At 50.1% G+C, this 27713-nt stretch overlaps 1 protein-coding gene across 1 annotated transcript in view; it reads right to left on the bottom strand.

Annotated features, from left to right (window-relative positions):
- Window positions 1-27713, bottom strand: part of LOC138184890 (protein bric-a-brac 1) — a 222559-nt gene that overhangs the window by 165128 nt on the left and 29718 nt on the right. Inside the window, exons 3-4 of the mRNA XM_069123310.1 lie at window positions 15791-15916; window positions 2466-3823 (exon numbers count right to left, since the gene is read on the bottom strand). Of these exons, the coding sequence (XP_068979411.1) occupies window positions 2466-3440 (975 nt within the window). The 5' untranslated portion in view covers window positions 3441-3823; window positions 15791-15916. The remainder of the gene's footprint in view (window positions 1-2465; window positions 3824-15790; window positions 15917-27713) is intronic.

The raw sequence follows: 27713 nt of genomic DNA, 5'->3' as shown, positions 1-27713 counted from the left end.
CGCGTGCCGCGGTACCAAGCGCTCTCTGATTGGTACTGCCATCGGTATTTTAGTAATGCGAGTCGCTCGAAATTTTCGACAGACTGAAAAGGAAGTATGAAAAAATATTCACGCCTCGAGAACACATTGTTATCGATGAAACGTTGATTCCATGGCGCGGAAGACTCATCTTCAAACAATATACCATATAGCAAATACGCGATCAAATTATTCAAATTATGCTCAAGCACGGCATATACACGGGCAATGAAAATTTATTCTGGTAGATCAGCTGACGGTGTTAGAGAAACAGCATTGGCACACGATGTACGTCTACAGCTTGCAGAGAAACTTTTCTACCAAGGACGAACATTATACATTGATCATTTTTACACGAGCTATGAATTAGCGATATTATGACTAAACCGCGAGACGCACGAAGTGGCAACACTTAGGAATAACAAAAATTCCTCCCAAAAGATATTCTTCGTTGCAAACTAAGTAAAGGGCAGACGGTATCCGAAGAAGATGATAACGGGATCGTCGTACTCAAATGGAGAGATACACGGGACGTGAGAATTTTATCGACAAAACAGGCTGCCATCGTGGTACCAAGTACAAAAAAATCGTAGCATTCGTGCTGCTTCTCCAAGCCAACGGACATCTGCAACGTTAAAACCACTAGCTGCTGTGGAATATAACGAAGGAAAGTGTGGTATAGATTATTCCGACCAAATGGTTTCTTATGCCACCACAATTAGAGAAGGAATCAAATGGTACAGAAATCTTGGCATTCGACTCCTTCTGGCAATTTCTGTTGTAAACGCTTTGACGGTTTACAAAATTGCAACGAGGAAGGATATAAATATTAGAATATTTAGAGAATCATTAGCTGCAAAATTATTAGGGTTGTCTGAGAATACAAAAAATCCTTGTCTTCCACGGAGTCAGCACAGTATCGCCGTTGGGAAGAATGATTCCGGAAGAAGCATTAGACGCGCGTGCAAACTACGTTATGCAAATAAAAGACGTCGAGTGGACCGAACAAAGACACTAGAGAATTTAAAGAAAACAACAACTTATTGTCCAGATTGTCTCGACCAACCTCAGCTATATATATAATGCTTTAAAGTTTACTTAAATTCTAAATAATTTTTTCAATAAACCATTTCCGTATTACTTTCATAACAATTCAATAGTGTCATTATTTCCTCTGGAATATCTTCTCGAACACCTACGACGATCCTCCGCAAATAGTCAAATAAGCGCCACCCGAATACGACTGACGCGGTCCTACCGGAAACTTTGCCGTCACCCGAATACGAGTATTGTGGCAGTCAACGCGTTAACACGTTACATCGATAGGAGGTTGAGGTCGGATGGATGGGAAAGATCGATGAAGACGAGCGATTTCACGATCGTGGAAGTTTGCGAAAGGTGGTGGTACGCGGACCTGAACGTTGGAAGCGCGTGGCAGGGTAGACGACACGGATGAGTGGCGAAACGAAGCGCGGCCACTAGCTGTTCGTTTAATAACTTGCGCCGGTGGCGAACGATAAATAATGCAGGAGACACCGTCGTCCCGATGTAATTAACGAGAACAGTCGATACCCGGTGTGTGTCACGTATGCGCGAACGAGCGCGTAGTCAATATTTGTCATTCGTTTTAACAAAAAGAACGTTACAAAACGGTCGAATGCTCCGCGTCCAAATATTGACTATGCTCATTGACGTTCATTGATACTCTCAATTAGTGCACACTGTCGAAGCCGATCGCCGGGTAATTGGACCTCTCCGGCAAAGGCTCGGTCTTCCCGTTAGACGACGTTTCCGGTAAAAACATTCGGCCGTTCGTAATTGGCAGCTTCGTCGACCCTAACCTGCGCGATTCTTCGCTGTGTAGCTGTTGGTCTGTCGAAACTCTGCGGACCAACATCCTCCAATTATAAACAGGACGCCTTTTCCTCGGGACTTTGTCCAGTCGGCAAACTCGCCGACTGTCGTTTTTCCAAAGTCGTTTCTCGCGAATTCGCTGGAATGCAGGCTGCCACGCGTGCCGACAGTGAAGAAACTTCGCCGCTAAAGCGGCGACCGCCGCGAATCTCGTTAACGTGGCAAAACCTAATTAACAACTTTCAAAAACGCTTTCACGTCCCATCGATTTTTTCCCTGGTCCCCCTGTCGACCCTCGTTTCGAAGATTCGCGCGGAACGTCGCGCGTTCCCTGCAACGTCCCGATCGAGCGTCGATAAAACGGTTCGATCGCGCTCGACAAAACGCCCGTTGTGGACGCTCGTGTGCGTCGAGTTTTCGCGCGCTCGCGTTCGATGCGATTCGGCTGTACGCGAACGTAAACGGTCGTTGTGAACAACACGGTGTTCGCGATAGTCGAACGTGGTCGTGTCGACGACCGTGGACGCGTTGCGTCGCGAAAGACGGGGAAATAGTAGGAAAGGAAAAATAGCGGAAAAATCGTGCTCACTCACCCTTTCCTCCTCGCGAATCATCTCGGCGATGCCAGGCTTTATCTCGAGATCGTCCCCGGGAGTCGGTTGACCGGCAGCGCCTTGCTGATGGTGTTGCTGCTGTTGCTGCTGCTGCTGTTGTTGCTGTTGTTGTTGTTGCTGCTGAACGGAGAGCTGTTGGCCGTGTACGGTCAGGTGGTTGACGGAGGCGTGGGGACCGGAAGTCACGTGGCCAGGCACGTGGTGTGCGGATATCGAGTGCGAGCTCTGCTGGCCGGGCTGAGGGGGCGGCGGTGGCGGTGGCGGCAGGGGCAGCGATACCGGAAGTTCCTGGAGGTTGATCTGCGGCGTGACAGAGACGTTGGGAGTTCCGGGAGATCCGAGGGATCGCGGAGTCGAGCTGCTGGGCAACATGCCGTGAATGTCAGGTGGTACGATCACGCCTCCGCCGCCTTGGCTCGGATCTTGATCATCGGGGATGCTTCCGGAGGCGACCCGGTCTGGGCTGCAGGCCGGCGGCGGCGATCTCTCGTCCGACGTTCGGCGTCGTTTCTTCCTGTGCATCGCTGCCGCGTTCGCCGCTTCCTCCAAGCTCGATCTCGACGTCAGCTCTTGCTCGTTGTTTACGTCGGCCAGGCCGCGGATCTTGAGACTCTCCGCGACCTTCAACAGCGGCCCGATTTGCTCCTGCGACACGTTTATCTCTCCTTTGTACATGAACTCTACGGCGGCCTTCAGTTCCGGCCATTTGATGTCCTTCATGATGACGATAGGATGTTGGCAAGGATTGTCGAAGAAAAGCGCCTGAAAGTACGGGCTGCAGGCGGATAGCACCATCTTGTGAGCTTTCACGCTGTGTCCGTCGCAGGCCAACGTCACGTCGACGAAGCTCTCGCTCTGTAGCAGCTGATCGAACACGTTGGTCAGATTCGTCTGGTAGTTGTTCCACCTGAGGCAAAATTGCTGGGGCGACCCAGCGCCGCTTTGCTGTGTCATGTTTTCCACGAAGGATCTGGTCGTAGCGTCTCGATCGTTTCCTCTTCCGTTTCCGTTCCTCTCCTCCTCCCCTTTCTCCACCTTTTTCTCCTCCGCCTGCACCGCGTCCTCCACCACCGCCACCTCCTCCACCTCCTCCACCTCCTCCTCTTCGTTCTCGCTCTCGTGCTCGTTCTTCTCCACCTCTTCTTTCTTCGCCACTGTCGCTTCCTTCTCCGTCTCCTCTTCTTCCTCTTCCTCCTCCTCCGCCTCCTCTTCGCAACTTTTGGCGCGCTCCTCTACGCCCTTCGCGTCTCTTTCCTCCGTTTTTCGATCAACGAAACTCTGTTCGTCGATGCTTTTACCGATCGGTGGTCGCGAACGAATCAACAGCTAGACCGCATCTGGAACACACACGTACACAAGCACGCGCGCAAAATTACGCGCCAACCACGCGTCTGTTTTTCTCGTGGGAACGCACGCGTCTGTACGTCAAACGTGCGCGGCCGCCGCGATCTTTCCGCCGAGGATCTCGCGATCGAACATCGCCGTTTTCCTTTCGATTCGTTTCACAGTCTTCTCCGTTTTTCTCACTCTCTCACTCTTTCTCTCTCTTTCTTCTCTTCTTTCCACCGCCTCTTTCGATCGCGATCACGGACAATCGGAGAGGATCGCGCGTCGCTACGTTCGAACGCGATCCATCGAGCGCATCGTTGCGGAATTCTACGGACCAAAGATTTACGCGTCGCGTCGCGTCGACTCGAATCGAAGAAACGGCTGGCGTGCGCCAGCGCGCGCGTGCACGCGCGCGACTTTCGAAAACAGGGTGACCGTAACGAGTTCCCGCGCGCGCGCGCCACCCAACCAACTCTGCTTAACGTTTCTCGCGTTTACTTCCTTCCGAATGTCCACTTCCCTCCCCTTTATCGACGGATGTACGGTAGCACGCGGCTGTCCTTTGTATTTCGGCTGACAGGTCGTCGGTGTCTCGGCCGGAAGATCGCGATGACAAGAAGAGTACGCAGCAACGTTGCAATTACAAGCACCGGTCTCGCGTACTTTATATTTTCTACCAAGTCTCACCGAGTAGTACACACCAGAAAGCACTGAAAACAATCGACGAAGTAGCACTCGGCAGCCTCGAGCTCGATCACGATGACTCTCTCTCTCTCTCTCTTTCTTTCTTTCTCTCTCTGTTGAAACGGGGAGGGAAAAACGTGTACGCGCGATAATGCGTGGCCGCGCGCGTTGCGAGGACCGATGGAGCGACACGACGAAGCGCCCACGATCTGCACCCCGTGACGAGCGCGTCGCAACTGAGAGACTCGCGGCGGCGACGGTTCGCTCGAACGGCAGTAGAGAGGTCCGTGAGGCGGCCGAGCGCCGATACCGTGTGTTTGCAGCGGTGCCAGCGCCGACTCGAGGCTCGAGGGGCGAGAGACGATGGACGAGAGACGCGAGACGCGCGGCAGCCACGGGGAGAGTGGCGCGTGGGTGCGACAGAGAGAGAGAGAGAGAGACGAGGGCGAAAAGAGAACGGCCAAGGCGGCTGGTCGGAGCGACAGGGACGACCACCGGCGAAACAAAGAACCATCGAGTGGAGCGGCTGGCGAGCGACGAAGAAGGAAGGCGGCGTCGGCGCGAGCGAAACGGTGACGCGGTGCGACGGAGACCGCGTCGAGACCGCGAAGAGAACGGGTGCGGGTGGAGGAAGCAACGTAGCTCGCGCGTCCTCGCGTTCCCCTCGCTCCGCCGTCGCATCGGCCAATCGGGAGGCTCACCTTCCGATCGGACGCGCCGACAGGCGCCGCCCCCGGAGACCGCCTCATACCGCCTCTCCTTCTTTCTTCCTCGCGCGAGCGGCCTCTCGCTTCTCTCGCCGAGAAGAAGAGAAATTCTGCCGCGGCAGATCGGAGAGGAGGCCCACCGCCGCCGCCGCCGATCGGCCTCCCGAAACTCCGATCCACCGATGACGACGAGAGGAGGTCACGCCGCACCGATGCCGCTGGTGGTGGTGGTCGCTATCGCTATCGCTGCCTCTGCCGCTACCGCCGCCACCGCCGCCGCCGCCGCCGCCGCCGCCACCGCCGCCGCCGTCGACGCCGTGGCTCGCGTTCCCGTTCCGGTTCGCGTTCGCGCCCGTTCTCGCGGTCCTACCGTGTCCTTCTCTCTTCCCGCATTCTCCTTCTTCCCCCCGATAGCCAATCCTCTTCTCTCTTCTTCCTTTCGACGTGTCGCGCGCTCCATGTCGATCGCGTCGATGGCGTGTGCCGCTACCGATCCTCGCTTTTTCCCACACGTCAGACTCTCCGTGCTTCGTCTTTAGTCGCGGCAACGCGCACGACAAAGGATCGCGATCCGGAGCTGCGGCGATCGCGCGTTTCGCGCCGACATCCTCTGAGACTTAAACGAGTGGATCGCGCGGTCAAGACGTTGCAAAATTCTGCCGCGTCGCTCTCTCGCCCACCGTTTTGCGGTCTCGGTAAACGCTTCGTTGCGAGTTTCCGGGTCGACCGAACGAAACAGATTGGAATGTTTCGCGTGGATTTCGGTGACGAAGAAGCAATAACGACGCGTGTAAGAATAAAGAAGGAAAGAGAATACGCCGGCGTCTCGATCGGTGCACGCTTGCTAACGGGCTAATTGGATCGCGACAGAGCAGATGATTATTTAACGACAAGGACGCGACGAAACCTGGCATTTCCTCGAGACAAGCAAAAATATTAACGGTCGTATTTAGCGAGTCCTGCTTCCCGATAACGGAGTTACGGTTCGTCGGTAGAAAGGAGAGATGGCCGCTCTAATGAAATTAGAAGGGTACAAAGAGACGGTTCGCGTCTGTCCCTCCGACTCCACCAGACACTCCTAAATGGCTATTAACGCGAATTTTGGGACTATCTCGTCTCTGCCCTTACTTTCCTCCTGAAAATCGCTCGATCGCCACGCAATTTCTTCTTCCGTATTCGTTCAACCCGCCTTTAACGACCAATTTTCCGTCTCCTATTCGTACGAACCTTCGACTCGCCGCTAATAACTTCGATACCGGGTCCTAGCTTCTAGAAACGCGATTTTCCGCCGTTACTTTCGGCCAGCATCGTCGAGTCGGTCGCTCGAGTACGACCGCGATATTAAAAGCGTAAACGCGCCTGGCGAACAACGATACTCGCGGCATTCCCGCAGAAGAATATCGTTCGGTTTTTACGGTTATGCCGCGGGATTGCGTCGCGATAAAAGCGTAAATACGCGTTAGTTCGTCGTAGCTTCCTTTTGCGCCGGCGACGAACACGCGGCTAATCGTCGACGACCGGTCGATCAATTCTAAACGAGGACTCTAGGCGAGAAAGACGAGATGGACGACGGTGAAATTCGGCGGACGAGAACGAGATATTCGGTAGGAAACGACGAAGCCATTCGAACGAGCGGAGATTTTTGAAAAAACAAAAGGGAACGAGCTGGTTTAGGGTAGTATCCGTTAAGCCGTGGATCATCGTAGGCTGGTAACGCAGGGGTAGCAGCGGCTATAACGCTCGTATTTCTCATATCGTTGATACTTTCAGCCGTGCACACCGAGAGAGAAAGAGAGAGAGAGGGAGAGAGAGAGGATTGTAAGGGTGTGCGAAGCTGGCTACGGCAAGGGGGCACAGCCATAAATTTTACTACGTAATATTGTTTAACTGCAAACGGTATACTAACGGCCTACGTTCCGGCGGAATGGAAAAATTTCGACTGGAAGAGAGCGAGACGCCAGCGAAGAAAACTCGAATCGTTCGACACGGTTTCCTGCCGATGGGAAACATCGGTCGGAGATTGGACAGCGTACGTCGTTCGCCAACTTGCGAATCTTCGGGAAAACCGGACGGCGGCCTTGGGAGAGACGGGGTCGCGCGATTCGCAACAGCCGACAGTACTTTCGCGACGGCAACACGCACTCTCGCAGGCCAGTTATGAAAAAATACGAGATGAAAAAAATGGGCGGAAACGGGTGAGCCAGGCTGCAGCGTACTGCGAAATAAACCCGTAAAGTATCGGTGTTGGGATTTCCGCGGTTTCATTCCCCGTTACCTTGCCAGGGCCTCACGCCGCGCCGCGTAAAATCATTCGCGCGATCCTTTTCCACCGCCTTTCCACCTTTTTCACCTTTTCGCTCGGCTGCCGCGATCTTCTCCACCGTCGGCGAACAAGAACGCGATCTCGCGATCGCGTTCGATCTGCAGTGGCGTTTGACGAAAAAACACGCCGATGGTAAAAAAGCAGCAAGTATGCGGTGAGTTTTTCCGTGGAAAAGATCGGGACGAGTGGCGCTGCATACAGGGTGACTCGAAGTTAGCCATTTGCAGGGTGGATAATAGTTGCTTGGTAGGTCTCTGGACGTTTCTCGCGGAATTACAGGGACGGCAGCAGCAGCCTTGTACGTATTGTACAAGAACTGTGAGCAAAGAGAAATATTGATGATGCTACTACCGTGTGGCTAAGCGTGCGAGCGAACGAGTGGTCGTGCGTGTGCGTGCGTGTACGCACGAGCAACGTGAAAGGACCGTGCGTACACATTCAGCCGTAGACAAACGAGGAAGAAAGAGGCAGACGGAACGCGAGAAGGTACGCAACGACGCGACGGATAGACAGAGAAGCGAGTACGAGGGTAATAACGAAGAGAAAGATGGAGGAGGGGTGGTTGACGAAGGGGACGGGTGCACAGGAAGAACCGGCAAGGGGGAAATGACAGAAGGAGAAGAAGACCAGTTAACGGAAGAAGAGAAACAGAGAGAGAAAGAGTTATGTGCTTAATATTTTAGCATTGCGAAATTCTGCCCCTGAATCATTAATCGCCTACCGTTGCGGTGCCTAGCCGAGTCTCGCCTCCTTTTCCTCCTACCCTTTTCATTTTCCTCTCGTTCTCGCTCTTGCCTTTTACTTTCACCACCCTCTTTATTCCCCCGTACCACTTACACACCATCTCTTCTCTCTTCACGCCTCTCTCTCTCTCTCTCTCTCTCCATTTCTTCCTCTCCGCGAGACTAGAAAACCATCCTAACGCCTGGATATTTCGACTCCTCGCAAGCCTAGTTGTACACTCGACGACTAAGCTGTAATTAATCAGCCGATTAGCTACCCTTTCCCGTTTCTACGATTAAGATCGCGATGTCGTTCGTTTAGCTACATTCGACCGTCGCTGGCTTCTTCTTCGATCGAAACGTTTCCTCTTCCGTACGAAAATCTCAGCGAGTTAAGGTTGCGTGATTGGCGTTTCAAAATTTCCTAGAAGCTCCGTTTTCTCTGGAAAACTGCCTCCGTCGTGTATCTTCTCGACCGTTTCGAGCTCCCTTTCGCGCCTGGTCTCTCGCCATACGACGTAATAAAAGGATATCGATACTTTGCGCAGTTTCAACGTCGTTCGCAAAGATCGGAGACACGGTGAACCAATTCTACGATTCGACGCGACGCGTTTCTTCTCGCAAGTTGCTACGTTTCTGCTTCTATTCGCTTCGAAACGCACGCTCTGCGTACGTTTCTTGCGATCATCGTACTGACACTTTGACTGCCACGTTGGTCGTTGGTGACCGGAGCGCTTCAACTTCTTACAATTGTAAAAATTGAATGGAAATTGACAGTTGGGGCATTTTGAATATAACCGATAAATAGAAGATGCTTTGAAATAAAAAGTGCCCCATTGAACAATTAAACGTTTTTATTAGAACATCGTTAAAAAAAATGAGAACAAATGTTGCAACTAACGGTGCACTGTGTTGAAACACTTCAAACATAAATGTGGCACGTTAATATAATCTGGACGATAAGTGGTCACCTCTTTGGTCCGATTCTTAGCAATTTTTCATCCTAACTGTTCAACGTTTTTCTTATAGCACTCTCTGCAAAATTTTCGCGCCAGGTACGCTTGCCCTTCTTTCTTCTGCGTTTCGTGACGCGATCTTTGTCGAATAAGTATATTTGACGGTTCTGGTGAACGGCACTGTGCAAGGTGCGTTGCGAGTGCCATTCTAAAATCCGATACCCGATTTTTGTTTTTCTTGCTTGTTTATAGAGTATCATCGCGTTTGAAATTCATGTATTTAACGATAACTATAAAGCTAATTTTATATACCACTCGAGGATTCTTCTATGTGATGTAGAATATGTTATCATTCGATCTGATAAATCTACAGCACATTTTCCTCTGTTGCAATCTACCACTACCATTGCTTTATCAGAAACGTAATTTTCTTTCCGGACCTCTACCATTTCAGCTGAATGTTTCGTCGAAATCATAAGAACAATCATAATACTGTCCACTAATGTCTTCCACACGTTTCAACAATATATTCTGCACGTTTTGCTTACGACGAAACGACGAATGCGAATGGTTCGTTGAAATAAACGAAGCCTTGTTACAATATGTCGCTATCAACTGTTACTAATTCGCCACGGTGGCCACCCGTGACCACCAATAAGATAAACGGTCCATTAGGCAAGAATATTGTCTTAAATCATCAATTTATTATTATTCTGCCATTATATGCTTCGAATAATAAAAATACTCTCGTGATTTCGGCGTGGCGGTGAAAATGTTAAAAGCGAAGCACGTTTCGTTAATACAAAGCAGCAAGTTGGACGCGAGAGAAAAATACTTTGAACGACGATGGGAGAGAAAAAAGGAGCGCGTGGACGACGCGAACGACGTACGTAAGAAGCAAGAGAACGATGCCTGGGCGATAATTGGGCGAGAGACAACGCGTTCTACCAGCAGTTATTAGTCGTAGTCGCGGCAGGGCATACAGGTTGTGGGCGAGGTTAACGTTGCAGAAAGGGGTGGTATAAAAGGGGAGTGGGTGGGTGGTCGGGTGGCTGGCTTGTACCAAACAATGATATCGGGTATTTGATTTGTAACCGACGACAATACCGACTTGCGACCCCGCATTTCATCCCCCGTCTCACTTCTCTCCTCGTTCCCTTCCCTTGCGCCATTCTCTATACCTGTACCGATCCACTATACCTACGCGTCTACGTTCGTTAGGTACGCGTACATAGCCAAACGGCTACACACAGCTATCGATACAAGTACACTTTCGCGCTGTCCAACCAGCCGACCTTTCCTCTCGCGCTTTGCCTGCTCGTTCCAGATACAAACCGCGTTAATACCAAATCGTTGCGCGTGAATTCGCTGAAATGCCAATTTCTCTGGCTTTCCTTCCGGTTTACTTTGCACCGTGCATTCGACGAACGCGCACGATCGTCTGACTGACGGATGTTGGCGCGCGACTCGTCCTGCTCGAGAAACCGAAAGAACGAAGGAAAGTCGGAAAAGAGGAAACGAGATAAGAGCGGGCTACCATTTCACCAACGCACGTACACGCTCACGCATTTGGCGCAACACGGCACCGGCAGCCAGGTGCGACGGACCTATTGACGTGTTAATTGCGCCTGAATAATTGAAGGCGGTCGCCACTCGACAGCGATGTTCCATCCTTTTAAAATGTCTGTCGATCTCGTTAACCCGCTCGGCCGGCGAACGCAACTCGAACGAATCTTACGCCGATCGAAGCGAACTCGCAGCGACGTTTCCAGTTTCTTACCTGGTTTCCGCTTCTCTCGCGAAGCTGTAACGCGTAAGAACGCGCAATGAACAGAGAGAAACGCGACGACGTACGATCGCCGAGTGAAGATCGCCGAGTGAAGATCGCCGAGTGAAAGATGACGATCGATGTTTCGGTGGAAAAGCACTGCGACGAGCGGCGGAGTTTCGTCGTGGACGCACAGCTCGCTACACAAATATCGTATATAGTTGTATGCAATCGGAAACAGGGATAATGCTCGAGCCAAAGACTGAATTATTAACGATTTAGCTGTGTATCGCCGGAAGAGAAGGGTTCTCGGTGATCGTAAGAATATCTAACCTCGACGTGGCTGCTTCTATTATTCAGCGGCTGTCATCCCCGTGTCGGGGTGAAACGCGCTACAAGAAAGCTTGAAAGCCCGATCGTATCACTTATTTCCGATCGCTCGGCCGTCTCCTCTTCTATTCGCGCTGCTTCATTTTTTTCTCTTTCTCATATTGGCCGGGCAACTAAGTGATTGCGGATTTCGCCAATATCACCTAATGACAAGATCCGCAATCACTTAGTTGCCAAGCAAAATATTTCTCCACCGCTCGGAGAACGGATTTCCACTTTCGCGCGGCTGCGATACAGCGGAGGCAACGGACGACGATTGGCGCGTCGCTAGGAAACAAGCAAACCGTGTGAGGTTAATACGACGAAAAATACCTAGAGAGATTGGTTGTCAGCGACGGTGGAGACGTAACTGCTTGAACAGGGCCTTTGTCTCGGTCGGGACCTTAAATCGTACCCTTTTCCAGCTACACGCTGTTTACTTTTCGTCTGGTCGCCGGTTCCTCGGCCAGCCCTACGCTTACAGGTACAATTACCAGGGATAAGTCGTAGACGTTAGACTGCAAGCGATCGATAGAACGGCGGATCGAGGGTCGAAAGCAGCTGACGCGTCGCGTCGTTGAAAGAAGTCGCGCGACTACGCGCGATATCGAAGGAATTTTCAGATTTCCAGCGACTTTTGATCGACTCGCAAGAAGCACACACGTCGAAATGGCCATTGATATTTCCTCGTGGCACGCTGCACGTAAGAGGATTAAGGGTGGTCACGGCGCTGTATCGGACAGGAGCAGCCGCGTCGTCGGTGGGACGTGGTGATCCCATGACACGCGACCGAAACCTCGAGATGGCGAACATCGGCCGAATGTTGTTGCAAATAGCAGAAAGATCCTGTGTCGTCCTGTACTCTGAATTTCATTACAGTCAGATCACTGAATCTCGTTCGAAAGTCTGGAAAACGACTACGTATTTATCGTATAATCGTAGCCAGCGGCACGCGACACTCGTCAAACGGATTCACCGATAACCGAAAAATCAAAAGTGCAGAGGAAAATGATCGTCGGCTGGGAGATTAAAATAGCAAGCACGCGATTCGAACGGAACGTTTATCTATTTCTGAAACAGGGCCGTGTTTCAGAACCGCAGTTTGCATAGTCGATTTCCACCGTCGTGAAAATAGATCCACGGCAAACCGATCCGCTAGACACAATTCTATACTATATTGATAAATCACCGGCCGTTATATGTCGTTATCGTAAATGCGAACATTGTACTCCGAAAGCTAGTAACCGTTCGATTTCTATTAGAAAGAAGCTCGATGTATTGCGTTACGTAACCGATATCCAGCGGCCACAGCGACGAAAGTCGAATCCGATGGAAAATAAAAAGTTAGAAAATGAAGAAATTCGCGATACAGTAGCCGGCACGAGCGCGGTGGGATTAGACGATCGGCAAGATCGTTCGGTGTTTTGCCGCGGTATTGCACACGCGTTCTTCAGCGTCGTTGAATCTGTCTGCTAGTATCGGCGTCGCTAACGGAGACACGGGGTGTTAAGGGTTGAGGGCCTACTGGCCTGAACCCCTCCTCCAATCGATAATATACGATCCTGCATGATTCTGCTTCGCGTATCACAATGGCCCTCTGGGCAACCTATTCTACGACCTAGCAACCTCTAGTCGCGTATGTAGCGCCGATCTACCGGTCTCCGAGCTTGCGGTAGATAATGAGTGATTAGGTGATTAGTTGTCCAATATTCGATCCATCCTACTCTGCAAACCTATCTTCCTCTCGCTCGTCCTTGTTTCTCTATGATCTTTGAATGGTTGTGGCGGTGCCGTTTCCGCTCGGCTTTTCGCTCGTCCATCGAACGTTCGTTTCGTGGAATAAATGGAAAAAAATAATAACGTTCTAAAATTAAAGCGAAATGAATGATAGTTGGGTTTGTCAGGCTGTTGCGAAGATTCGCAGCAACTGGAGCACGTCGTCACGAGATTCGCTTGCATCAAAGGCGAACTCGCGGCTACCTTCGCCCTTGTCTGGTATCGAGTGCGCTGCAAAATCGAATAATATTCGTTTCGGCTTGATATCGATCTGTAGAACCGAGGGGTTGCGCGTCCTCTCTTGTCCGAAAAACTGTCGTCGGACCGGTGTCCCTTCCACGTATCACCGTGCACGCCAAGCCTGGCCCCCTTTTATAAATATAACAATAATTAAATATGAGGGTCGCGACACGACAGAGACGATAGCGATAGGACAAAGAGGAGACGATCGTGAGAGGAGATGGCACGTAACAGCGCTGCGCCGATCCACACGAGAATGGCATCCTAAACATCGGACGAAAGAGAATTGATCGGGAAAACGCGTTCAAAAGTATTTGTTTACCGCGCGATCGTCGTTTTATAGAGTCGAGTTACGCTTGACGCAAGCAATTTTATTGAAAATTCGAACGTTCATAACTGTTATCCATGGTTTTATCAGGTTTGTAGCGGCATATGCGTCTCAGGACGTTTCGATACGAAGATGTCTCACATAGTTGTTTTGCAACAGAGAATTAACACTGTACGACGTGATGTAATAAACAAACTCTGGACGATACAATTTCGCTGCTATGTGCAATCTACAACCGGCGACAAGTTCAAACCTTTCGGTACCCCTCGACCAGTATAAATAGACGATCAAGTTCTGTAGAAGTCAGTCAGTCGCGCGAATCAGTAGAAGTATCGAGTCATCGAGTCAGTCAGTCGAGGGAATAAGTATGACGAATCAGCATTACAATTAGTATCAGTACCGCAGTATCATCAAATATCATCATCAACATTTTAAAATATTTGTAAATATAGTTCATTAAATTAACTCGTCTCGTTATTAATTTAACCAACAGCGCGTCTCGCCGTCCGCCACAGGTTGTCCGAAAAGTTGCTTTCGTTCTATAAGAAAGTAGAGTAGACGCACAACATTCCATCTTTTATTTTATTTTATTGAATTACGTTTGATCCATTTAACTCTATTACTACAAAATCGATCATACATAAATCGAGAAAATAATATAAAACAAAAAATCTAGCGCGTCTATTGTTTCACTTACGAAACGAATCATCAAGTATCACCATCAACATTTTAAAATATTTGTAAATATAGTTCATTAAATTAACTCGTCTCATTATTAATTTAACTAACAGCGCGTTTCGCCGTCCACCACAGGTTGTCCGAAAAGTTGCTTTCGTTTTATAAGAAAGAAGAGTAGACGCACAGCATTCCATCTTTTATTTTATTTTATTGAATTACGGTTGATCCATTTAATCCTATTACTACAAAATTGATCATACATAAATCGAGAAAATAATATAAAACAAAAAATCTTGCGCGTCTATTATTTCACTTACGAAACGAAGGAAACTTTTGACACGACCTAATACACACGCTACGTAATTCTGTTACTCCGCAAAGCCAGAACCACGTAGAATTTCCACGTCGAGCTATTCGTAATCAACGGAGGAGCCTAAACACAGAGTTTCGCTTTCGAAGATGCCGAGGAGGGAAAAAATAGGCCGAGTCGGATTAGATGAAATGAAATTAAACTGCACGGAGTTAATAAACTAGATTAAATTAGATTAAAGCGAGTCGAATTGAAGGAAGGAGGGAGGGACACGAACGAGGCAGAGAAGAGGAGCGATCGTCGAAGGTGAAGAAGAATGGAGAGCGTAACGTCGATAATGAGAGAAAAGCGAGGAGAAATGTGGGCGAGTGAGTTAATTCGCGAAAGCGGCGAGACGAATTAAACGCGTGAGAGTTAACGCACGACGGAATCGTCGTTCGGGTCGACTCGGTCGGACGGATAGTTGAGCCGGTTGTAACCATTTAAATGCTCGCGGCTGGATAAATTGTTGTATTAGTCACGGCAAGTTTATATCAATATTCCTGCACGTTTGTACCGGCCGATGGCGAATTTACTTCGTTGCCGAGTCATCCACGGGCTACCGTCCGCTTATTATCGTCTGACCGTAGCCGCTTAAACTCTGTTGCGTTGCGCGGACGTTTGCTCGAGGCGAAAGCCTGGAAGAATAACGCGATGGGAACGTGATCGCGATCGTAAAACGGTGGAAAGCGGCGGATGATCGAGCAGAAGGACGCGAATAATCGGTGCGTTTAATCGCGTCACTGCGACAAATCGAGATCGCGTCAGAATCGGAATTGCGACACGTCACGAGAGAACGCACAGCTACGACGCGTGTGCGAACTCGAGTGCGTGCGTATAGGTGTGCGCGCGTTACAGCCGTCTGACGTAATATTTTTATGATCGTTGGCTGCAATTTATCGGTGACAACATTTGCTATTTCGGTCGTCGGCTTTGTATATGCAACGGTCGTTACATCGCGAGCTATCGAGTAACGTCTTCGTTCGCCGATTTTACGATCGATTTTCTCATCGATGCCGGGAATACGCAGATTCTTTCGCCGAAATTGCAACGCACGATCGACTCCGCGACTTACCTGTAGGCGCGTTACGCGATTTCGAGCGTCGTCGATACCGTTGGTAGCAGACGTTGCGTTTCCTCCATGACAGGTACATCGCTCTGCTGCAGGTCCATTCGCAGCGCGACGCCTTTTCTCGATCACCTGTTCGAACGTGAAACAACCAATCGTTAGTTTTCGTCTTCGATAGTTCGCCCTGTTTGGAAAAGCGAGTGACGCGAGTTAACGATAGGGTTAAATATAGGAGGGATGAAAGTGAAAAAGCAAGGGTAGCGATCGAGGAGCGCGAAACACGAATTCAATAACGGCTTTTACGACGGTCGAAGAGAAAGAAGCTGGCTCATATAGCCGGCGGATGCAATTTCCATCCTTGAATTTTCTCGCATATATTAACCTGGAGAAGGGTCGACCGATCGACGGAGAACGTGAGAATAGAAACGGCGAACTGGAACGCGCGTTATCGCCGCGTTAACGACGCTCTTAAAGAAGCAGAAGCTGCAACCAACCCTTTTCCATTGTCCGCTATTTCGCAGATGTCCGATCGCGCGGACGCTAAGTAGTCGAAGAAACGCCGATTGCCCTCTGATCGATCGATTTCCAGTGAAATACAAATACTTCCTGGATAATCTAGCGATCTAGCGATCTCGAGAAAAAGTCGAGAGAAACGGGGCAGAATGAGAGGACGTTGAGGTTCGAGTTGGCAAGATTTTAGGCTGCAAAGAGAAATCGAAGGGAAGAAAGGAGGAGGAAAGACGGCAGGCAGGAGTTAGCGGAAAGAAAGAAGGAGGTACGGGTAGCAATGGTTACAGCAGAATAAACTCCTCAATAATGAGTTCCGCGAGTGAATTCCCTCGGCACGGAGAGGCTCGAGATAATAAAACAGAGCGACTGGGACGCAACCGAGCGACGGTGGTAGTAACGGTAGTTGCGATAGTATTGGTGGACGAGGGATGGCGAGGGTGCGGGGGTTGCACACCGGCAAGAGTAATAGTAAGAGGCAATAAAATATAATGAAATAACATCCAATCCAGGAGAGATATTGTGAAAATATTATTACTAACTTATTACTTGCTGGGCACGGTGCACCACGCTCTCTACGTTTTTCTCCTTTTTCTCCCCTTTTTTTTCTCTCCTTTTTTCTCCGCTCGGGTCCTCCCGCTTCGTCGGCCCCTTGCGTACGCATATCCTCTCTTTCCCTCTCTATTTTCCCCTTTCGCTCTCTTCACCTTGCCGACCGGTTCGTTCTACCCTTCGACCGGCTTTCCTCCTACCGCAGTCTAGATGAAAATTTCCATTGAACGTGGCGGATATCTACACGTACCGCGAAATTTCATACGGCATTATCCTGGCCAATGTTTCTCGGTATTTGCCAGGCGTAAGGGAAACGCGAGGAAAAGCGGCGCGTAATTGCGACCACGCGACCCGACCATCGATCCAAAATAGTCACGCGTGTTCGATGGTTGTGTGGTCGAACGGATGAACAGCCGAAAGAGCGAACGGCGGCGATCGACTCGACCGGGGTATTTGAAATGCAAAGTACACGCTAAGCGGATTATCTGACAGGAAAGATCGGCCAACCGGCGGAGGAAAAAACGTGATTACGAAGCGAGATATCTAGGGAGATCGCAGTCGGTGACGACAGACGGTTATATAAAAGATAGAGAAACGTGTACGCGTACGTATACGACGTACCGTGGCGTATCGTAGCGTGTCGTGGCCGTGGCGCACCATGGCGCACCGTAGCGTACCGCGGTAGGCGGCGGTACCGGTATTCGACCAACAGCAGGAGCAACGAATTGGCGTAAAGGAAGAGCGTATTAGCGGCTAGCGAAAGAGGAAGAGGCGATCGTGAGCGGAAGGGAGATGCGAGCCCGTAACAATCCTATCTGACGGTGTAAATCTCCGGCCGTTGTAACGAAGCGGCAAATCGAAACTAAACGGTAGACCATGAATGGGAAATCAGAAAATAACGTTACGGCGCGCGAGGCCGCGCACTTCCGCCAGGGACAGCTCGTGCACGGGGGGAATATGCTCGCGAACCGCTCCACCACGTACTTACATACGCGTTCCACGATGTCGCTCGTGCCTACTGTGTACTATGCGAACCTTCGTCCTACCTTTTCCCTCTCTTTTCTCTCTTTCATCTTCCGCTTCAATACTTTTCCCCAAAATCTATCGTCGACCCATGTGCCCTGAATATTCGCGATCTCGTCTTTATTTCGATAATTTGTATCTTCCGTGGCGGAAAATAGCCGCGTGATATAGAAAAGTAGACGTTCGATCGAACGTAGCGTCGGATGGAAGAGAGGTCGGATCGAAGGAAGAAGAAGAGATGGTTTTGGGAAATTTCGATGCGAGCTACAACGATGGCCATTATTCGCGTTAGCGGTTTACGTTGGCGGTAATTTGCAAGAGTAGAACGATTTGCCGGGACAGCTCCGCTTATATAAATAATATATCGTTATGCGAAAGAGCGCATAAGCGAGTAGCGAGAAGAAGAGAGGAGAGGAGGAGAGATGGGGCTCGTCCGTGTCCGATGCACGTGTCTTTGCAGCAAGTTACGTAAGTGCATCCCGTACACTCTACACGATAACCGATATACACGTAGGTGAATACGAGTAGAACGTACACAACTTGGAAGGGAATCGGCACACGATAGCGGTCTCATGATGCACAGTCTGTACGAATAGTAAGTATTATAATGTCTTTATCGTTATGACTGGTATTCCATGCGACGTACGAATTAAATAAGATGGTCTCGTGACGCTTGCCTTCCGTTGTTAAGTAAATCGACGAACGAATCGTTGCGAAAGAGTAATATCTTTATCCGTGGAATCGCGTTTAAATGAAATAAAATTCGCGCGAGGACATTGCATATCCGTTATTAGGAAAATCGGTGCGCGACATTCTCACAATATACATACAATATAATACAGACATAAGAATAGGTTCTATCGACGTAACTACTATTCCTTCGAGCGCATAAATTAACTCTCCTTTTTACGAGGCTACGTTTCCGTCATTAACTCGCCGCTACGCCGAGTTCTGCCGTCTTACGCATCGCTTCCAGTATCAATCAAAATTTACATTCCTAAATGTTCGTTGGAAAATGTTCAAGACACCGTATGAAATTGTAAAGATGTGTGTGTGCGTGCGTGCGTATGAGTGTCCGCACCTGCGTGTACGTTAGCGCGTGGGTGGGATGTTCGCAACGCACGACGCATCGCTCGTAATTCTTTCACTTCCGCGTATCGCGCTCCTTTCTGCTTATTCGTTTACGCTCTAAGTAAACGATACGCGTCGCCGATTCTCGATCGTCGCTGGACAAACGCGTTTCCAAGTTCCGCCTTATTTTCTATTTCAATTGGCGATCTCGTCGCGCGATTTCGTTTCGCCAACGATCCGTATCGTACAACATCGATCCCGCAACGGAAACTCCGCATATTTGCAATGGTACGCAGCGAATGTTAGCACGCATAATGCCTTTTAATTCTCACGTGTCTGAAAACGTGATCGCTCGGATTCTCTTTCTGCCGATACGTCGCGGCAGTTACGTTCCCGGTTCTGTCTCCTTTCTCCCTTATTCCGTCTTTCTGTCCGTTATATGGTTTGTCTCCTCAACTTCGACAGCCAACGTTTAAATTGTAAATGTATCGTTATCCCGTTGGTGGTTGGGCGGAGGTTGGCGCGCGAAAGGAATCGACTGTTAAGCGTAGGCTCAACTATCGCGTGCAAATACGTGCAACTATTTTTCCGCAGGTGGACGAACGTATGAATAAAATACAGTTCCTAGCCGAAGATTTGCCGAGTCGCCGAGTCGTTCCTCGCCACATTTGCATCCGCATTACGAGACCGTGTATACCGCCGACTTGCGTAATATTATAATCAGCCTCGTGAAAATAAATAACTACGGCATCTACATGGTCACCTCTCTTCGCCCCTCTCACTCTTTTTACCTATTCGCTAGATAACTATCTTTCCGTTTCCTGTTGACGGGTCGCGGTAACTATGCGTATATCCACGTACATCGTGCCACTGCTACGAGGAACAAAGAATCGAGCAAACGATCCCTAGCTTTTTCCCTAAGACGATCAATCGTTCGTGTGTTTGCGATTTTCGAAAATCGACCTGTTCAAAAATAATTATAATCATTCTATGATTGGATTATCTCTATTCCATCGACAGGTTACAACCTGTAGGTTACAGCGCCGAACGAACGTACGTACGTTCGTTCCATTTTTCCTTGTTTACAGTTTCCTGGTCGACGTTTCTGTATCAAGTAGCAACGTTCTCGCGAAGACTGTGAACGTGCGTTGAAAAAAGTTGGCGTCGAATTGTCTAGCGCTACTCGGTTACGCGATTCCGAAGAAGAAGTTTCACGCGTGGCAGCAAAAGTGTCGAAGAATCGGACGATGCTACGGAGAGCGTATATCCTGCGTTTCAGCATTCTAGGCGAGAATTAACGCAAATTATTCGTGCGCGGACGAGCTCGGAAGTCGTAAAAACTGAGAACAACGACACGGTTCGCGTCCTCGTTCCCGAAAACAAAGTAATCGAGTTCGCGGTCCGACTGGCTGCCAAGCTACTTCCAAGACGTTACACATCGGAAAGCCGTTGCGTCGCATCGCGTTGCATTACGTTGCGTAAGGCGTGCGTTCAGAGTACTCGCCGTTCGACTACCGATTTCAGTCCTTTCCGTCCGATTCTCCACGGTTCTCTCTTTCTCCTACCCGATACCTGTCCATTCCGTGTTCTTGCACGCACGGTCTCTCGCGTAGAGAAAGAGAATGAGAGTGTAAGAGTGAGAGATAGATAGAGAGAGAGAGAGAGGATCGGCAGGTAGGTACGTACGAACGCGCAAATGACAAAACACGTATTACGTGTAACTGGAGTCCGTGCTAGAGATCAATACACATAATAGAGGGTATCTATAGCGCGCGCAACCCGTGCTCATTTACTTAATTGTGTTCTATTCGGTATAACCGAGGTATGGTGTGCGACTCGTGTAGGTACGCGGCTGCCTACACCCCTCTTACCGTGCCTCGCCGCTTTGGCCACCCTTCGGAGCATTGCTCTCCCCCGCCCCGCCTTGTCCCACCTCGTCCCCCGGACGCCCACCCTCCTCTACCCTCGCCGCCCTCTCGTCACCACCCCCCGCCTCGTACTCCTGGTGGTGCTGCTGCTGCTGCTGCTCCTCCTCCTCCTCCTCCTCCTCCTCCTCCACCTCTTCCTCTTCCTCCTGTTCCCTGCTACCCTAGTCCCACCCGTTGCCCCCTCGCTACCACCCCTGATGTCCATAGGGCCGAGTGTGCGTAATATTCAGACGTATAACGTATAACGTACCGGGGCCACGTAGGTACATTGGCATCAATTTATGGGGTGGGAGGGTGCAGCAGATATATACGATCCGATAGGGTTGAATATCTCGTGCTTTTGTGCCCATCTACACCTCCTCGTTTCCATCTCTGCTCGTCTTTCTCTCAACGAGCCTCCGCCACTCTCGCTTCGTTTCGCCTCGCCTCACCTCGTCTCGCCTCGTCTCATCTCGTCACCCCCTTCCCGGCCCTTTCTCCCATTATCTTCTTGCGTATGCTTTCTCTTCCGCGTTTCTCTCCTCCTCTCTTCTCCCTTTCGTTCTCGTCTTCTTCTGTCTCGCGTTATACCGCTCTCTTCTCTTCTTCAGCGTGTGCCTCGTATCGTTTCGCATCTGGTCGTTCGCCGCGAACCATCTCAAAGAGTGCTTCGACCTCGACCGCGACGCGACGCCGATCCCTCGATCGTTCGATCGAGTCGAGGATCTCTTCGAGCCGAGCGGAAACCTTGCGTTCCGTTGTTACGCGACAAAGGAAATCCTACAACAGGATGGAGATGGATGGGATCGCGGTGAAATTTCTTTGGGGGAAGGCTGACTTGTATCGTACCGCTACCCTACTGTACCAGGATAGAGGGGAGAGTAGAATTAAAAGAAGAACGCGCGGCCGAAGGCTTCGGATGGCGCGAATAATTCGCAAACGAGCGTAATTCGGCGTAACGAGCCGAAATTCGAGCGCACGACGACCAATGCTAATAAGCGCGCGTGATATCGCAAGAATTTTCGAGCGAGAAAATCCGAAAGCGATCCGCGGGTCAGCCGGCCGACAACTGCGACGAACGACCAACAACAAAATGTCGACCGCAATTATGCTGTAATTAACTTGGAAACGTACACATACAGGCGCGCGTACGGGCACACGCACAATCCCCTCAGCTACGTCGTGGACAGAGCCGCGGAAACGTGTAACCCGTTGGAGAGCGAGCACGAGCGCGCGGCTGCTCGCTCACACCGACAACAAAAACACACCAACGCCCAGGCAAACGCACACATACCGCCGGCACCGGACGGTGCGGCGTGCTTCACAGGTGGTTGGGGATTTTTGTATTTAGCGGTTGGCACCGTCCGGCGTTCACGCGTTTACACGCGCCGCCTGGCTGCATTATGCATGTTTGCGGTAGCAGAAGAGAATTTAAACCAACTATCTCCGATCTATCCTCTACCGTCTGCTTTTCTCTCCCTCTAATTCCCATTTTCTCGCCACTCTCCTTCCATCCAATCGCCATCTTCCCTACTCTTATCTTCGTTCGCCGTTATTCCTTTCGCGCGATCACCAAACGTCTTTGCCACTCTTGGCCATCGACGAGAAATTCGTTGCATGCTAAACCACGGTGGAACCGTCAACGTGAAAAGGAACACGTTCGCGGTCTGAACAAGAAGAAGTTTCATGTTGAACAACGTTTATGTGACAAGAAGAAGTGGTACGTAAAGGAAAAAGGAAGGCGATTTACACGACAAGAGCATCGATCGGGTACGGAATAAACATTTAAGCTGCGAAAGATAACGAGAATAACATCGTCTCTGCGTGAAATTACAATTTAAATTAGTATTATTATGACTTGGGCATTGTCACGTAATTACATTATTATTATACGTTTTAATACTTTATTAAATATTTATTGCTTTGTTATTGCATCAAATACGGTATTAACGACCCCCCGGAGACTCACATTTCACCGGATTTCATCGAACGCGGACGTCCTGGCAGGCGATCGCGACCAATGCAGCGCAACTTTCGAAGAGAATAACACCAAGACGTTTCTCTACTTTCTCTGCTCTTTCTCCTTCCTCGGTTTTGTGGATTAGACGGAAGAAGGTGAAAGAGAAGAGGGGGCGTGAGCAAGGTCGAATGAGAAAGCGATAAACGAGGGGGTAGCGCAGCGTGGTCGACGATCGAGCGAGCGAACGATCGGCATTCTAACACGATGTGGCATACACACGTTGCAGAGCTGTGTGTTACGCGGATGTACGTCAAATCAAAATGCACAATCCCGGCGAATCATTTCGAATATTTCATAATGGGCGCGAAATATCATTACCTGCCGCCTGTGCGACACCCTCCGCCACTCGAGCCCACCCCACACCCCACGTGTCTCCATCCCTGGTGAATTCGCCGCCGGTGACTCCCCGCATCGCGAATATTATCCGCACAGACAGAAGCAGCGACGAACGAAAAGAGAGAGAGAGAGAGAGAGAGCCGCGAACAGCAACGAGAACCGACCCGGAGAGATGGATGGAAACACGAGGAAGCCTAGAGAAGGAAAGAGACGAATAACCGACCGGTAGATTCGTGTCGCGCGTGTACGTATAGCGAAAAACACATTGGCGAGCTTGCACACGGACGTGTGCGAACACGGTGTACGACGGGCTATGCAACCGGGACTAAATTACGTTCCCCGTAACGCGTTTAGCCGCGAATCGCATTGCGAGCGATCCGTATAACCCGAATATCGGCCGCACGCCAGAGATAGGACAGGACCGTCCGACCAACCGACCGACCGACCGAGGGATTCGTCCAGGAACGATCATTACACCCATCGATGAGAGACTTCGCACTCCATTTTCATCATCGATCTTGCCCTCCGAGTTCCATCCTATCGAACGTTCGACAAATATTCTTTCGTGCGCAACCGGCAAACTGCGTTTTAACCTCAACGACTGCTGAAAAATATCGCTTTCCGGCGTTTCCTGTCGCTTCTCGATTAGCACTTTTCATGTTTGCTTGGTTTTCCCGATTCTGAAATTCTGGCATGGTCGATACGCCGGTATACGGGCAGGGTCACCTTCGATCGACGTGCATCGAAGGTAGGTCCATGGAACGAGCAACGAGACTCACCATCCTAGAGACCTCACCAGTCTACTACGACTAGCCTTCGTTCTCTGTGCGAAATATTGGCCACTAGCTGGCCACGGTTAGCAACCGTATCGAAGAGGGAAACGCTGGAGTAGCAACGTCATCGACGATAGGAGAAGGCCAGCAGTCCAAGCAGCAGCCAGACAACGGACAGGAGCTACGGGCAACTAGGTAGGCCGTTGGACAGGCAGGCAGGCAGGCAGGCAGGCAAGCGGTAGCAGCAGCAAGGGTGGTAGTAGTAACAGCAACAGCAGCAGCCTGTAGTTAGTAGCTAGTAGTAGCTAGACAGCAGTCAAGCACTAGTAACAGTGGCTAGCTCCTCGTCGTTCTCCATTTGCCTTCCCCTATGTCCCCCGACCTATCTAGCCAGCTGTCTAGCTATCTTTCTCGGTTCCTCTCTGGCCCTCGTTTCCTCCCTTCCTTCGTCCCTCTTCATCGACCTTCTCCACCATCGTCGTTGAAATCACCACCACCATCGTCGGTACCATCAGCAGCAGCACCGTATACACGGTACACTCTGGTACTACTCTGGAATCGCATCGCGGCCACTCCAGTTGCATTGCGGCCAACACCGATCCGCACACAACACAGGGTCCGGCTCGTCGACACATGTACCGGAGAAATACGTACGGCGCACGCATATCCATCCAGCCGGAGCAACTCGCCGAACGATGCGTACATACACGCGCATACGCGAGAGCACAGCGGCCTAGCGTTGCCCTCTGCCTCCGGCCAGAGATATCGTTAGCATGCCTTGCTAATCACGGACTCGATAATAATACCGTGATTGATAGGACGAACCCCGTCCCTTCTCTTCGTTCGCCTCCACCTCCACCTCCACCTCCATCTCTACCTTCTCGTACAACCTCCTACAACCTCCCACCCCCACCCCCGCCACCTCTACCCCTCGGACCCTCTAGCGAATCCCTACCTCTTCCTCTTCCTCTTCCTCTTCCTCTACCTCTACCTATACCTCTGCTTCTGCCTCTGCCTCTGCCTCTGCCTGTGCCTGTACCTCTGCCTCTGCCTCTGCCTCTACCGCCACCGCCACCGCCACCGCCTCCGCATCCATCTCTGCCAGTGCCTCCTCGAAACCTGGAACGTTCCACCCCTCGAGAGTGCGGCCATTGCGCCCCTCTGACTTTCTCTTGTCCATTCTTCCCCCTCCCCCTCCTACCCGCCGCCATGCCATGCCCTTTCTAACCTCCTTTCGTCTCTTTTGCGATACGTTCTTTTCTCGCGGTTTTTCGCGCTCGCCTTCTTCTCGCGCAGGACCAACGAATCACCCTCGCCTCTTCTTGAAATTCGGTTCGCGCTTCGCCAGCGGAAAGCGTCAATGGGACCAACATTTTTTGCGTCCCGTCGCTCGAACGCGCCGGATTCTTTCTCCTGATCGTCAACGAGGCGACTGCGATAAACTTGCGTCGTCGCTGTCGTAACTCACGATCGACGTTTCGTTTGTTTCGAACGGAGTCGATTACGATGGCGAAACCGCGCTGAAGCAGAGCTAAAGCAAACCGGAGCGTGTCGCTTTATTTATGTATCTTCTATCGCCTCTCGCAACCAACCAACGAGTGAGCAACAATTACCGCGGAGCGCGATCGTCTAAAGAAAAGAAGACACGGTACACATATATATATATATTGCATATATATATATGTTGTAACCGAGAAGATGATAAATGCGAAAAAAAGCGACGCCACTTATCCTCTTGGCTGTTACCATTGAAAGGAATCGCAGCCAGAACACGAAATAATGAAGACGCAACATTCGACTGGCTGCCATTTCGCGTTGCATCTAGCAACTGTTCAAGCTCGCTGGCGCATGTGGAAATCCGTGTGTTTGTGTAGGTGTGCGCGCGAAGGAAAGTTGAGCCGAGAGTCAAGATAGGAAAGCCCGACTGGGCGCATGTACGCGTTTTATATGGGTCGTGCTATCTCTCTTTCTCCTGTTTCCTCTGGAAGCCGGGTGCACGGAATTTGCGTGTGTCCGAGAGTGCGCGCAAGTACGAAACACCTATGCTGGCTATGATACCATTAGCATCAGTGATTAATGTATGCCGCAGCCTGTTCCACGGCAATGCGCGAGGTTCCTGTATACTCCGTGATTGACTCGTAGCCGCGGGAACGACCGACACTGAAAGAAAACACCGAGGTCGAGATCGACCGGCACAACTTACTTCTTCCTGCCTCTGCTCGATCCACGACAAATTAACCCATCGGCCACGCGTATAAAACGCTGCTTGCGAAGCGTAGCCAGTTTCTCGCCAAACGATTTTATTCCAACAATTTTATTCGAATTTGGAACATTTCGAGAGCCGATCGGCTCTTGACGTTCGATCGGATAGCAGGTAAAGTTGGAGAAAATCGAGTGGAGATTAGTTGGGGTGAGATATTAAATTTAATACGTTTAGGAAAGCGTGGTGACGAGACAAGAGGGCCGTTTGTCCGATCGATTTAATCGCGAAACGAGAATGGTAATCGGTAGCTAATGGCACACCCGGTACGTTCAAATTCGGAGATCGTGGATTACACATCGTGTCTGTGCAAGCGTACGCGCGTTCTGTATTTTAGGCTGTCAGAGACGAAACCTTCGAGGTTCAGGCAATGCGTTCGTAGATCGATACCGCAGCTTCGATTCGCGATGGACGGGAAGATCTTTCGTATCGCGTTGCAGCGCGTTACGTGTCCTCAAATGGCTTGCAGCCGAGAAACGGGAATTAATTATCGAGAAACATGCGTTTACATATCGAGCGGCGTACATGTAACCTACGCAGAAATTAATAGCTGCTGCGTGGCGGAGAGAATTAAGGCGGCGCGTCAAGATAGAGCGAATGAGCCGAGACCTCTTCGACTATTTCTTCTCTGGTTCAGGGAAAATTCGTCGAGCACTTTTCGCTAGAACGATCGCGACGTACTTGGACGAACGACGAAGAGAGGAGAAAAATAGGAAAGAGCGATAGCTGCTGGCGAATCTTCTTCGGACGTGTTTTATCGTTGCGCTATCCAGCTCGTATAACGCAGAAAAAATGTCAATCGATCGAGGGCGACGTTTTTCTTCGTTAGATTATAGCGCACACGATACTCATAGAATATTTATACGGACTTTACATACATTTGTATACTGGAACACAGATTACGGATTTTTTCTTTTTTTTTTTTTGTCTAGATACTCATAGTTATAAGGTATACCGATGAATTGATATTCATAGATTAAAATCAGCCGAGTGTTACCGGATAACGGCTGCACGTTTACAAGGTTGACGTTGGTTTAACGCGTGGTGCTAAATTAATTATAATGATTACTATCCACGAGGCTCGTATAGTCTTGCTTACAATGTAGATACTATCGAGAGAATGGATGCTGGCTACATGGGAAGAAAAATGTGAAATTTAAGACTGGGAATAATTCTTTGCACTCCTGTTTGCTTCACCGACAATTTATACCATCGGTATCAACGTTACAGGCAAATTCCTCGTTAACGAGAAGGAACTACGAATTAAAACTGAAAGACGTGCTTTAGCCGCCGGTCTACTCTGTCCAACGCTAGACCTACGTACACATGGATTTTCTATCGGTGATACGCCTAGCATCGAAAAATCAATGAACCGACTCTAGTAGCGATGGTTTACGGTTTACGGGATAATTTGTCACGAAGAAGTTTGATAGTTTGCGGCGAGAAAAAAGAAAGGGAGAAAAGTGGGAGGGAGAAAACG

The sequence above is a fragment of the Bombus flavifrons genome, chromosome 1, assembly GCF_040668555.2.
Source record: "Bombus flavifrons isolate JBK064 chromosome 1, iyBomFlav1_principal, whole genome shotgun sequence".
NCBI classification, from domain to species: Eukaryota; Metazoa; Arthropoda; class Insecta; order Hymenoptera; family Apidae; genus Bombus; species Bombus flavifrons.
This window is presented reverse-complemented; position numbering and strand designations above follow the sequence as displayed.